Below are 13,081 nucleotides of genomic sequence, written 5' to 3' on the forward strand. Positions count from 1 at the left end.
TGATTGTCTAGAATACAATCAGTACGGTCAGTGACAAAAAATACGCCGAAAAAATGTGTAGACTACTTTTCTTCACAAGCGCATCCCGAAGTCGGTCCAGTATTTTGACACATGATTACAGTTTTTGTCAGTAAACATTGAAAGAAGCATTTGTTTTCATTGTATTGGTAAACTTAATTAACGGTGCGACGGACACGTGTGAAGCATGTTTGAATCGTGGATGTTCAAGTGCTGTGCGGAGTACGCTCATTTTGCTGAAAATACACCAAGTTTGTTTGAGAATACTCCCAGTGCAAAACTGGGGTTCCCAGGTCTGATTTCCACTGAAAGCATGGGGGCGAGGGCAAAGGCGAGTCAAAAACAAAGTGTTTTCTTTTTACAGCTTTGAAAATAATAAAATTATTTCTCCACTTCACGTATGGACTAGCAGACCTGGGAACCCATACGATTTCGCCGTATTTTGTACGCTTGGTTGTCTAAAATACGATCAGTACGGTCGGTTGGAAAAATATACGACGAAAAGAATTGTAACGCCTGCTTTTCTTCTGATTCTTTTAATGGTTAAAATAACTTAATAACTCCGCATTTAATTCATGATTACAGCTTTTGTCATTACACATTGAAAGAAGTATTTGTTTTAAAGGTATTGGTAAACTTATTTAACGTTGCAACGGATGCGTGCGAAGCATGTTTGACTCATCGATGTTCAAATGTGTGGAGCACACTCATTTTGCCGAAAATACACCAAGTTTGTTTGAGAATACTCCAACTGCAAAACAGAGGTTCCCAGGCCTGTACTAGATTACTTCACGTTTGGATTAGATTTTTAATGGTTTTATGAGTGAATTATATATTAAATTGAACATTCTTTATCCAAGATGTGAGCCGACTATGAATTCTTTTCATTGTCAAAAGAGAAAAGTGTTTGGACAGTAATTAAGAAGAATGGATCTCAAGATTTTGTTATACATTGTGTGAAGACACATCAATCAATGAGCATGCTTGCCTTTCACAGCTTGGATGTAAGAACTGTTTTTTACACTCCTTCCCAGTCGTCTGAAAACGCTTGACATGGTTAAAACTTTTTGGAACAAAAAAACAAGTCGCATAAAGCAACATAACTATTAAGTCAGTCTGTCGAACTCACAGCATGAAATTGAACGCATTTTTTCACCAAAACAATACAGCTTCATCAAAACTTGACTAAATGTAAAAAAACAAAAAACAAAACAACCCATTCTCTTAGTCTTACAAAAACTGTTGTCTCTTGCAGAGAGAAAGAGCACCCAGAACTTAGACTGTGGCATCCACAACCAGCCAAAGAGCTACGCACCATTGGCATTTCTACCTCAGACATCGATGAGCAAGGCCCGACATCTTCTCAGACAGCGCTACCTGCAGATGCTCGTGCAAAAGAGGATGAAGCGCGTGCTATAAAAGACACTGCTTCTGAAGGGGAGAGTGCAGCATCAGCCGAAGACAAGACTGTTGGGAGAGCTCTTGGCTCGGAATGTATGGTACCTTCAGGTACAGTAGTGTGCGTGTGGGTGTGGGTGAATAGAAAAGAAGAGAATAATATTTTATTGCCACGAAACCTGAAGGCTTATACGGCACAAACCAAACAACAAAAATAAAAGAATTCAGGTACAGTAGTGTGTGTGTGTGTGCGTATTTTTGTGATTTTGTGTGTGTGTTTGTGCCTACCTGCAAGAGTGCAGAGTGCACCAACTGAAGAAAAAGCTTGGGGGGGGGCTTGGTTCTGAATGAGCAGGATCTTCAGGTACAATAGTCGGAACATGATGTGCACTTGTGTGTTTGTGTTTGTGTGTATGAATGTTACTTTTCTTCTTCTTAGTATTAAATGTAGTATTATTACTATTACAGGCGTTGGTGAGACTAAGCCAGAAGTTTCTGCCTTGGTGCACGAAGAAAAGAACATCAAGGACAAGGTCCTACCTGACAGTGAAACAAAACACTCCGCAGGTGCAACAGACACAGGTGTGAAGATTGAACCTTCGTCCGACAACTCGGTGCCCCCGACAAACCTGTCTCAACCAACTGCATCCAATACCGACACAAAAACAGAAACTGCCGCAGTCCTTGATGATTCCAAAACTACAGGATCAGTTGAAGGCCAAACAGTGAAAGACGAAAACGAAGAGAGCCTGAGTCTAACAGGGAAAGCAGAAAGCAACCACTCTGAAGACAGTAAAAACCAGAGTGCAACAGAGAAAGAGGGAAACGATCAGGAGAAGAAGAGCGAGAAAGAGGGAGATAAACGGACGGGCGGTGCTATTGAAAGCAAGAACGAAACGGGTGGAACCCATAACGCAGCAGGGAAAGACGAGTGTGAAAACAAAGCGAGAGGTGTAGTGGATAGCAACAACCAGTCAGACAGTGTGAAATCGTCGGTCGGGGAGACGGCTCGTGGAGAAAGTGTGCCAGCGACGGCAAACAAATGTGTGGAGAAGGTTGAGGATTCTGGGACATCGGTGAGTGCCAGCCATGTTGAAGTCAAGATTGAGGCTTCAGATTCAACTGGGGAGCAGGTCAGCTTTGCTGTTGCCTGTGTGTGTGTGTGTGTGTGTCTGTGTGTGTCTGTGTGTGTATGTGTATCTGTGTGCACCCCTCCATTTGTGTTTGCCTATGTGTGAGTGCATCTGTATGCGAGTGTACCCTTTTTACATTTAGTCAAGTTTTGACTAAATGTTTTAACATAGAGGGGGGAATCGAGACGAGGGTCGTGGTGTATGTGTGTCTGTCTGTCTGTCTGTGTGTGTGTGTAGAGCGATTCAGACTAAACTACTGGACCGATCTTTATGGAATTTGACATGAGAGTTTCTGGGTTGATGACGTCATATCCGGCTTTTCGTGAAAGTTGAGGCGGCACTGTCACGCTCTCATTTTTCAACCAAATTGGTTGAAATTTTGGTCAAGTAATCTCCGACGAAGCCCGGACTTCGGTATTGCATTTCAGCTTGGTGGCTTAAAAATTAATTAATGACTTTGGTCATTAAAAATCTGAAAATTGTAAAAAAATTTATTTTTTTTATAAAACGATCCAAATTTACGTTCATCTTATTCTCCATCATTTTCTGATTCCATAAACATATAAATATGTTATATTTGGATTAAAAACAAGCTCTGAAAATTAAAAATATAAAAATTATGATCAAAATTCAATTGTCCAAATCAATTTAAAAACACTTTCATCTTATTCCTTGTCGGTTCCTGATTCCAAAAACATATAGATATGATATGTTTGGATTGAAAACACGCTCAGAAAGTTAAAACGAAGAGAGGTACAGAAAAGCGTGCTATCCTTCTCAGCGCAACTACTACCCCGCTCTTCTTGTCAATTTCACTGCCTTTGCCATGAGCGGTGGACTGACGATGCTACGAGTATACGGTCTTGCTGCGTTGCATTGCGTTCAGTTTCATTCTGTGAGTTCGACAGCTACTTGACTAAATGTTGTATTTTCGCCTTACGCGACTTGTTTGTGTTTCTCTTTATTATTTCAATATCCATCGTCACTTTGATGAGGATTGCAGAAACTTTTGAAGATGAGTAGATTGTTTGCATTTATTTGTATTTAAAAGTTCTTCCAAGTTGTGTCATGTTTTATTTTAACAACTTCCACCCCTGTACGAGCCAGAAGCCTCTCAACAAAAGCATGCATCTCTGTTTCTGTGTGTGCATATATATATGGGTCATTCTCAGAAATGGTGGTACAGTGAGAGTGAGAGGGGTGACACATTTAAAATCATGAAAAAGTAAATTAAAATTATTTCTACCACGACTTTTTTCATCTGAATCTATTCCTGAGACATTAAAGCATTGTTGTATGTCAATAAAAATGATTTCTATACGTTGGTGTTGTTTTTGTGTGCTTTTTAATTGCGAAGTTCGGCCGTTTCCGGATCGCCGAAGCGTTACACGACTTTCGTGATCAACAATATGTTCAGTTTCATGGCTAAATGCAAACATGCAAACACCAACAAATTACTGTAATCGACAGTCAGGACTTCAGTATTGGACGTAGCAACACATCTTTGCAAAAACTCACGCTGAATTTGAAGTTAGGGGCTTCGAACAAAAAATTTTGAATGTCGTAACGCATCGTTTCCAGACTCGACGCCCGAACATCGGACAGCAATGTGCTTCATGACTTTGCCACATCACGGCTATTTTTAGCTCTTTAGCGCGCAGGAAGTTCGAACAAGAAAATAGTCCTTTGAATCACAGCCAAATATTCACAGAAAACACCAGAATCATATCATTTGCTGAAACTCATGGCGTCGTTTCCTGACCTACGTCACGACTGAAGATGGTTTTTACTAAATTGTCAAGCCTGCAAAGCTTTGTCACAAACTTACACACCGCGGTTGGCAACAATGTAGCGTCGGAAAGATATCGAGTGCAACAGTTTCTCAACGCGCGAAGTTTAGCGGCAACAAAGTAGCCAAGAAGTTCTCGTATCTTCTGTTCGTCGATGTTCGACATTCAACAAGTACTTAAAATGGGTAATCTGAACGCAACAGGAACTTTCAACAAATACAGCAAACTCTGACGAATTGTGTTTTGTGTAGTTATTTTGGGTCAGACGGGTTTTGCCGGCAAGAAAGGCCAAACAGTGCAGATTCATGTCTGTCGCACAGGAACCGAAAGTGGTTCAAGCATTTCGTTTCTGTGTTACGACATTCACCTTAGCCAGTTCCAAATGTCATTTTTTTTCCAATATTAGTTGAAGTCCTTACCTTTCATAACTAGAATGTGTTGGGTAGTACACAAAAATACTGCAGAACTGATAAAAAATGCACAAAGGATTGAAGGCTTAGGTGGTTTAAAGTTGGAATTTGGTTTCCATGTTACAACATTCATCACGTAAATACAACACTTTAACACGTCTCTTATTCAGCAACCAATTACTCTTTTTGTCTAATTTTTGCATTATTATGTATAGCAAATAATAGACTTCATAGTAAAAACAATTATTTTGTATTTCTTGACACTTTATTTTTTACCTTGTATGTAACACTTTGTACCACCATTTCTGAGAATGACCCATATACAGTGGAACTCCCATTTTAAGAGTAAGACCTCCAAAAATGTGAGAAAAACAGGTCTGATAAAGGAGGGCGTCATAAAATGGAAGCAAATTTACAAAGGTGATGAACAAAAAATCTGAAAAAGTAAGGTCCTGAAAGGACAGGAGTCTTAAATGGGGCGGTTCCACTGTAATATAGCCTTTGCCATTAAAAACATGACAAACGATCTACGGCGGTTTTTTTGTTATTTGTTATAGCAAGCACCTGTGGATTCGACATCGTCAAAAACAAAAAAGTGCACGGAAAAGTCATGTCAGAAGACGCGTATATATTCATAACTCCAGCTGTTTCGTTTCAATTTTGTACTCAATGAAACGCCACGTGTTTTATGTGTCTTCTTGCATGAGTTTTCCGTGCAGTTTGTTTTTGTTTTTGACGAAGTCTAAACCACAGGTGCTTGCTATAACCAGTAACATAAAAACCTCCGTCGATCGTTTGTCGCGTTTTTAATGGCAAAGGCTATACATGGGTATCACTTAGGCCAGCTTTGTCAAGCAGCTGGAAGTAAGTGGATGTAGCTTTTCTAGGGCAGGACGGGCGCGTTGGCCCAGTGGATAGGACGTTGGTCTTCTAATCCGAAGGTCATGGGTTTGAATCAAGGCTGCGGCCGCCTGGTGGGTGAAAGGTGGAGATTTTTCCAATCAACTTATGTGCAGACCTGCTAGTGCCTTATCACCCTTTGTGTGTACACGCACGCACAAGATCAAGTGCACAGGGAAAAGATCATGTAATCCATGTCAGAGTTCGGTGGGTTATGGAAACACGAAAATACCCAATATGCTTACCCCGAAAGCGGAGTATGGCTGCCTAAATGGCAGGGTAAAAATCGTCATACACGTGAAAAACCCCTGGTGCAAAAAAACACGAGTGTACGGTGGAAGTTTCAGCCCATGAACGAAGCAGAAGTAGGGCAGTTAAGTTGTATCCTTCAAACTTGCTTATTTTTATTCTGTGGCTGTGATGTTTACAGGCAGCTGAAGGTGCCGCAGTGGTAATTCAGCGTGATCCGTTCACTGACTGCAAGCTGTCTGTGCTGAGCTACGTGCGAACAGTTCAGGATGACCTCTCACATCAGCTGGATGACTTGGAGCAGCAGATTGGAGGTTTGTGTGAATTGATCATATCTTTGTGTGTGTGTGCCTGTGGGTTTGTGTGAATTGATCATACCTTTGTGTGTGTGTGCCTGTGGGTTTGGGTGACTGTGTGCGTGTGGGTTTGGGTGACTGACTGTGTGAGTGTGTGTAGATGTGTGTGTGTATCACAGTGTGTGTTTTCGTGTGTCACTGTTTGTGTGTGTGTGTCACTGTGTGTGTGTGTGTGTGCAGCACTGAAAGTCCAACAAATGGTGTACTCATCTTTGGCTAGTGATTCTGAAAATGTACTAGCCAGAGAGCAAATTTTACTTGCCAAACCAAAAATTTGTTTCCGCAACTTTACTCGCATTTGGCAAGTAGATGAACATTTCTACTCGCCAGTTACATGTTTCTACTCGCCATGGTGATTAAATACTCGCCACTTTCAGGCCTGGTGTGTGTCTGTGTGTGTGTACATGCTTGCGTGCATATGTGTGTTTGAACACTTGATGTCAGGATGAACTCCCCCACCACCCGCTGAATGTTTCAAGTCAGTCAAGTCAAGTCAAACAGTTTATTTACCAAATGCAAAGCACAGGATTTTGTTATGGTGTATGCATCCAAACTTCACACTCCTTCCACACGCATATTATATCATAATAAATATGTACAGATAAAGTGTTCAATTTCACTAGGCCTATTTACATGTGTACACCAACCAGACACACTTAGTAGGTCAGTGTAACCATATCCAAAACCCAAGTATCATTCTTTATTTTATCAGTGTTTTGATGGTTAGATTTACTCTTGATGTGTTTTGTGACAGCTGTGGAGCGGCAGGAGTTTGGAGTGGAGGCGGCAGGCTGTTTCAGCACTATCCCAGCCCTCAAACACTCCCTCTACCGTCTGGCCCGTGACCTCAACAAGGTTAAAGCAATTGCTGCCTACAGATGATCATGTGACCTCCTGCGTGACTCCAACAAGATCAAGGTCATTGCTGCTTGGAGGTGATCGTTTGGCCTCTGGTGTGACCTCAGCAAGTTCAAGGTCATTGCTGCTTGGCGGTGAACCTTTAGTCGTCCGTGTGATTGCAACAAGTTCAATGCCATTAGTGCTTACAGAGAATCCATTGACCTCCTGTGTGTTCCCAACAATATCAAGGTCATTGCTGCTTGGTGGTGATTCTTTTATCTTCTGTGTGATTGCATCAAGTTCAAGGTAATTTACTGCTTACAGATTATCTTTTGACGTCCTGTGCGAGTCAGACAAGTTGAAGGTCGTTGGTGCCAAGATGTGATCTGTTGAGCTCCTGTGTGACCCCAAGAAATCAAGGTCACTGTTGCGTGGAGATGATTCTGTGACCTTTTGTGTGACACCACCTAGATGAAGATCATTGCAGATGATTCTTTGAAGTACAATGTAACTTCAGGAAAAGTTTGTGCAGAATTAGTTTTGCATATTGACATTGGCTTCAGTTACGAAAATTGATTCAAGAAAAAATATAAAAAATGCTCAGAACTCGGCTAGGTGGTTGAATTTTCGTATGTGTCCAAACTTGAAGGATGCTGTACTCCCAGTCCCATGTAAATAAACTGGACAGATCTGTAGTGACTGACATGTATTGGTTAGGTTAAATGAGAAGGACAAAACCTTTCAAATAGGAAGAACATTACCCCCCGCGGGTTAGGGGGAGTCCCATATTGGTTGGGACGAGAAAGAATTTACCCGATGCTCCCCAGCATGTCGTAAGAGGCGACTAACGGTTCTGTTTCTCCTTTTACCCTTGTTAAGTGTTTCTTGTATAGAATATAGTCAATGTTTGTAAAGATTTTAGTCAAGCAGTATGTAAGAAATGTTAAGTCCTTTGTACTGGAAACTTGCATTCTCCCAGTAAGGTAATATATTGTACTACGTTGCAAGCCCCTGGAGCAATTTTTTGATTAGTGCTTTTGTGAACAAGAAACAATTAACAAGTGGCTCTATCCCATCTCCCCCCTTTCCCCTATCCCATCTCCCCCCTTTCCCCGTCGCGATATAACCTTGAATGGTTGAAAACGACGTTAAACACCAAATAAAGAAAGAAAGAAAGGAAGAAGATTGTATTCACTAGTTCTGTGCCCACAATAACTTGTGTGTCTTCTTCTTCTTCTTCTTTGTTCATGGGCTTAGACTCCCACGTTCACTCATGTTTTTAGCACGAGTGGATTTTGACATGTATGACCGTTTTTACCTCGCCATTCAGGCAGCATACGCCGATTTCGGGGGAGGCATGCTGGGTATTTTCGTGTTTCTATAACTCACCGAACTCTGACATGGATTACAGGATCTTTTCCGTGCGCACTTGGTCTTGTGCTTGCGTGTACCTGTACACACGAAGGGGGATAAGTCACTGGCAGGTCTGCACATAAGTTGACCTGGAAGATCGGAAAAATTGACCTGTGTGTCTTATGGAGACATGAAGACAATAACATGTGCTTATATTAAGTACGCCTTTGAGTGAAATATGACCCACATGTGTTCTTTTTGAAAATGTTTTGTTAATTGAACCTCATTTTTGAGCCGGGAATTGGGGACCAGTCAAACAAGTGTACATGTATTTATGAATAAAAGTTAGTCATGATTCTACAATGAGTAGCGTGTTTGTCTGTGAGAGAGCAACCAGGTGCCACTGATTGAGAGAGAGAAAGAGAGAGAGAGAGAGGTAATTTTGAGTGTTAAAATATCCACTTCCTAAATATTTTTTTTATTATTAGAAAGAAACATTAAGGCAGGCACAAAACACTCAAACCGAAAAACGTAGTAATAACTATTCTCTAAAATTACATTGACAATTTTTGGACATCTTTTTCTCTCTTTATTGCTCACACATGCTAATTGGAAGGCAAGCAAACCCCAAACCACACACAAACACACACACACGGCTCATCAATACTACTGACTGAATAGGTAATTCTCTATATCACTCTCACTCTCACACACGCACTCATGCATGGAGGTATACACACGCACAAACACACAGAGGAAATTTGCAAATAAATTTAATTTCTAAATGTCAGATCTTATTCACCATCTTACACAATGTGGCTGTACAGTTCATAATACATCTCAGAAAACATGCAAAGTAGAATATCAAATGAGCAAAATTATGCTTCACTACTAGTCCCTAACCCCCCACCGCCCCCAACCCACCCCGTTCACACACACACACACACACACAAGCATACACGTACACACACACACACACATACACACGAGAGATAGAGAGAGCACGCCCGCACAAAAAAATCAAAATCACTAGATTATAAAATGGAGCGTATTGTCAACCAGCGCCTGCAGCTGTACCTGGAATCAGAAAGCATCATCGTCCCAGAACAAGCCGGCTTCCGACAGCACAGAAGTACGGAGGACCAGACAACACACCTTAGCCAGGTCATAGAGGATGCTTACCAGGCCCAGAAGGTCACCCTGGCCACTTTCATTGACCTGCAGAAGGCCTTCGACAAGGTCTGGAAAGATGGACTCCTTGTGAAGCTCCTACGTTCCGGCGTCAAAGGCAACATGTACCAGTGGACCAAGTCGTACCTGCACAACCGAAAGGCCAGAGTGCTGGTGGACGGTCACTGTGGCCGAAAGGTGCTACTACGCCAAGGAGTTCCACAGGGAGGAGTACTCTCCCCCACGCTATTCATACTCTTCATTAACGACCTGGTACCAGAGTTGCCCAAGGGAGTCCAAGCGGCACTGTATGCTGATGACCTTGTTCTCTGGTGCTCGGAAGAGTATGCAACCACAGCAACCTACAGGATGCAACTTGCCCTAGAAAAGGTTGCAGCGTGGGCGGAAGACTGGTGTGTGACCATCAACAGGGAGAAGACCACTGCCACTCTCTTCACACTCTCTGCCAAAGCGACACCTGGCAAACTGACCTTGGGTGACACACCCCTGAAATTTGAAGACCAGCAAACATACCTGGGGGTCACCTATGACAAGCGCATGACCTGGAAACAACACAGTCATCATGAATGCAGAGGGAAAGGCCAGGAGAAAACTAAACATCTTGCGGAAGCTGGCTGGATCACACTGGGGTGCAAACGAGAAGATCTTGAAATCAGTCTACCAGGGGACTGTACGACCGCACCTCGAGTACGGATCAAGCTCTTGGGCAACAGCAGCCAAGACACACCAGCAGGCCCTAGACAAAGTACAGAACCAAGCGCTGAGAATCATCACGGGCGCAATGAAATCAACACCCATACAGAAGATGGAACAGGTGACTGGCATTCCTCCACTGAGCAAAAGGCGAGACTGCAAAACAATGGTACAAGCCACCAAGTACCAGTGCACTCATGACCATCCAATGAGTGACAGACTCAAGAAGATGTCCTTAGGCAGGCTGAAAAGATCAAGCTTCGCTCTTGAGGCAAGGGCTTTGCAGAAGAAACATCAGACAGAGATGCCAGAGCTAGTGGAGCCACCATCTTTCTCCCTTGACGCCCAAACCTGGGAAGACAGACAAGGAAACCTGGACATACAGACCCGTGTCCCCTACCTCACAACAAAGGACGAGCAGAGCAATGTGACGAAAAAAGCCCTGACTCTTGCCATGCTTGAAGAAAGGTACCCCCAAGAAGCATGGATACGGGTGTATACTGATGGGTCAGCCACAGAGGCCGTCAAAAATGGAGGAGCGGGGGTGTATGTCCAGTACCCCAGTGGAGAGTGGCAAGCAGAGGCTATACCAACAGGCCTCCACTGTACAAACTACAGAGCTGAGGTACAAGCACTGATCCATGCAGCACTGATACACCATCAACGACAGAGCCTGTCAACCATGACAACCACGTGGTCTTCCTGACTGACGCTCTGTCAGTACTACAAGCAATCGGACCAGTAGCAAACTGTCTCAGTTGGACACGCTCCACACAACATCAAGAGCCTGATGACAGTACTGCAATGGATTCCCTCCCACTGTGGTGTACAAGGAAACGAAGAGGCGGACAGGATGGCAAAGCTGGGTGCAGAAAATGAGCAAGAGAACAACCCTGTGAGCCTGACAGAGATGAAGACCATCATTGAGTCTCTGCACAGGACGCCCCAGCCACAGGCCACAGCAGGTGGTCATCTTCCGCCTGAGAACGGGACACAACAGACTTAACCAGCATCTCCACAAGAAGCTGCATGTTGTGCCCTCCCCCATGTGTTCTTGTGGAGAAGCAGAGCAGGACACGGCCCACATCCTACGAGACTGCAGGAACCACCAGGTGCTGAGAGAGGAAATCTGGCCATTGCCGGAGTCCCTGCACAACAAGCTGTACGGGCCAGTGGCTGCGCTGCAGAGGACCACTCATAAGATCGTCGGGTGTAAAGCCGCGAAAGGCGAAGCCCCAGCAGCAGTATCACCAGGCGCTGTCAGATAAGCCAAGAATAATTACCCTCAACGGCCTGGCACGCACAGGCAAGGGGCCAGACCGCGGCAGTGTTTACTTTCTGTACAACCCTCCCTCCAGTTTGGTTTCTCAAAAAATACGGCTTCTCTCTGCTCTATGAGTCGAGCAAAGATCTTGTATATATGTAGGCTCTTTGAGTCGAGTCAGCCGGCCATGCAGACGATCAGTGCTGCGACCATTTTGTTTCTCCATGACACTGAACCAACTCTCTTGGACACGAGAAGTAGGTTTAAAGTAACATTTAGGTTCAGCATTGACTTAAGTAAACGTACGCTCTAATTAATGAGATTTATAGGAGACACTCAATTAAAAATAAACTGTCAATATTATTAGTTACTTTACCAGCTCAGACCCAGTTTACGGCAGCGGCCGTGATAGCTGCTGTTTGTTTGTTTTGCTTTTTGGGGGCAGTAACTTGTGTTTGTTGTCGATGTATGTTTGTGTACATGTAATTACAAAAAAAATCATTATTTTTTTATATTTTTTTTAATCTATATCACTTGAAAGAGCAGAAAATCAGCATTCCAATGGTATATATAACTGTGAGATTGGATAAGTCTAACCCGAGTTATGAATTTTTAAAGTAATACAATTTGTAATAGAAAATTGAGACTCAAACTGAGAGCAGACGCCGTAACTTGACGACCGCCATCAGTCATGGATGTGAAAACAGCATGGATGAAAATCGGTGTTCAAACCCTGAATCACTTTTAAAGTTCCAAGAATTGACCGAAACGTGTGTGTTTTCTCTTCTTGTTAGCTTCGTGTTCTACCTGCACTGATCAAACTGTTATTTTTGTTAGTACTTTATGTTTATGGTTATATCATAGCATTGCCGGGCCACAATGGACTAGTGACTGGTGTTGGAACTGAGACTGAACTTGGTTATAATATTCCTTTTGTATCACTGACCAGTACGTAACACTACATTTGAACTCAAGAGTCAGATGCTATTGTGTTGAGAACCTTAAATCTTGTACTTTTAGGCAGTCTGGTTTGCTGAGTACTTGACAATCAATGTGGTGTGATGATGTACGATTTGGTATGGCATAATTTTTGATTAACTGATTAACTTGATTGTTGTTTAAACAGCATTTTAATAAAAGAAAAAAAAATAAGCCTTTCAAAACTGTTCTTTTTTTCAGATGAAGCGACATATATATATATATATATTGCTTCTCAGTGATGTGGATACAACATGGTTGAAAACGGAAACAAGTTGAATTTCATAGTCAAGCATTTATTCATCATCCACAAAATGGCATATTATCATCACCTCCAGTACACAATAGGTGTTCAACAACAACAAATACAATTTCGTTCATAGTCAAGCATTAATTCATCATCCACAAATGGCATATTATCATCACCTCCAGTACACAATAGGTGTTCAACAACAACAAATACATTTTCGTAACCAACATATTCAACGAGTTCAAGCTGAACTAGCTA

The 13,081-nt window shown here is 42.6% G+C and overlaps 1 protein-coding gene across 8 annotated transcripts in view; it reads left to right on the forward strand.

Moving 5' to 3' along the window:
• Positions 1-8,810, forward strand: part of LOC138980131 (PHD finger protein 20-like protein 1) — a 34,236-nt gene extending 25,426 nt beyond the window's left edge. For all 8 annotated transcript variants that reach the window (XM_070352944.1, XM_070352945.1, XM_070352949.1 and 5 more), the window contains 4 exons: positions 1,274-1,527; positions 1,885-2,549; positions 6,080-6,212; positions 7,009-8,810. In XM_070352944.1, coding sequence (XP_070209045.1) covers positions 1,274-1,527; positions 1,885-2,549; positions 6,080-6,212; positions 7,009-7,136 — 1,180 coding nt within the window. In that variant the 3' untranslated portion in view covers positions 7,137-8,810. The remainder of the gene's footprint in view (positions 1-1,273; positions 1,528-1,884; positions 2,550-6,079; positions 6,213-7,008) is intronic.
• The last annotated feature ends 4,271 nt before the right edge of the window (positions 8,811-13,081 follow it).

The sequence above is a fragment of the Littorina saxatilis genome, linkage group LG11 (genome assembly GCF_037325665.1).
Source record: "Littorina saxatilis isolate snail1 linkage group LG11, US_GU_Lsax_2.0, whole genome shotgun sequence".
Lineage (NCBI taxonomy): Eukaryota > Metazoa > Mollusca > Gastropoda > Littorinimorpha > Littorinidae > Littorina > Littorina saxatilis.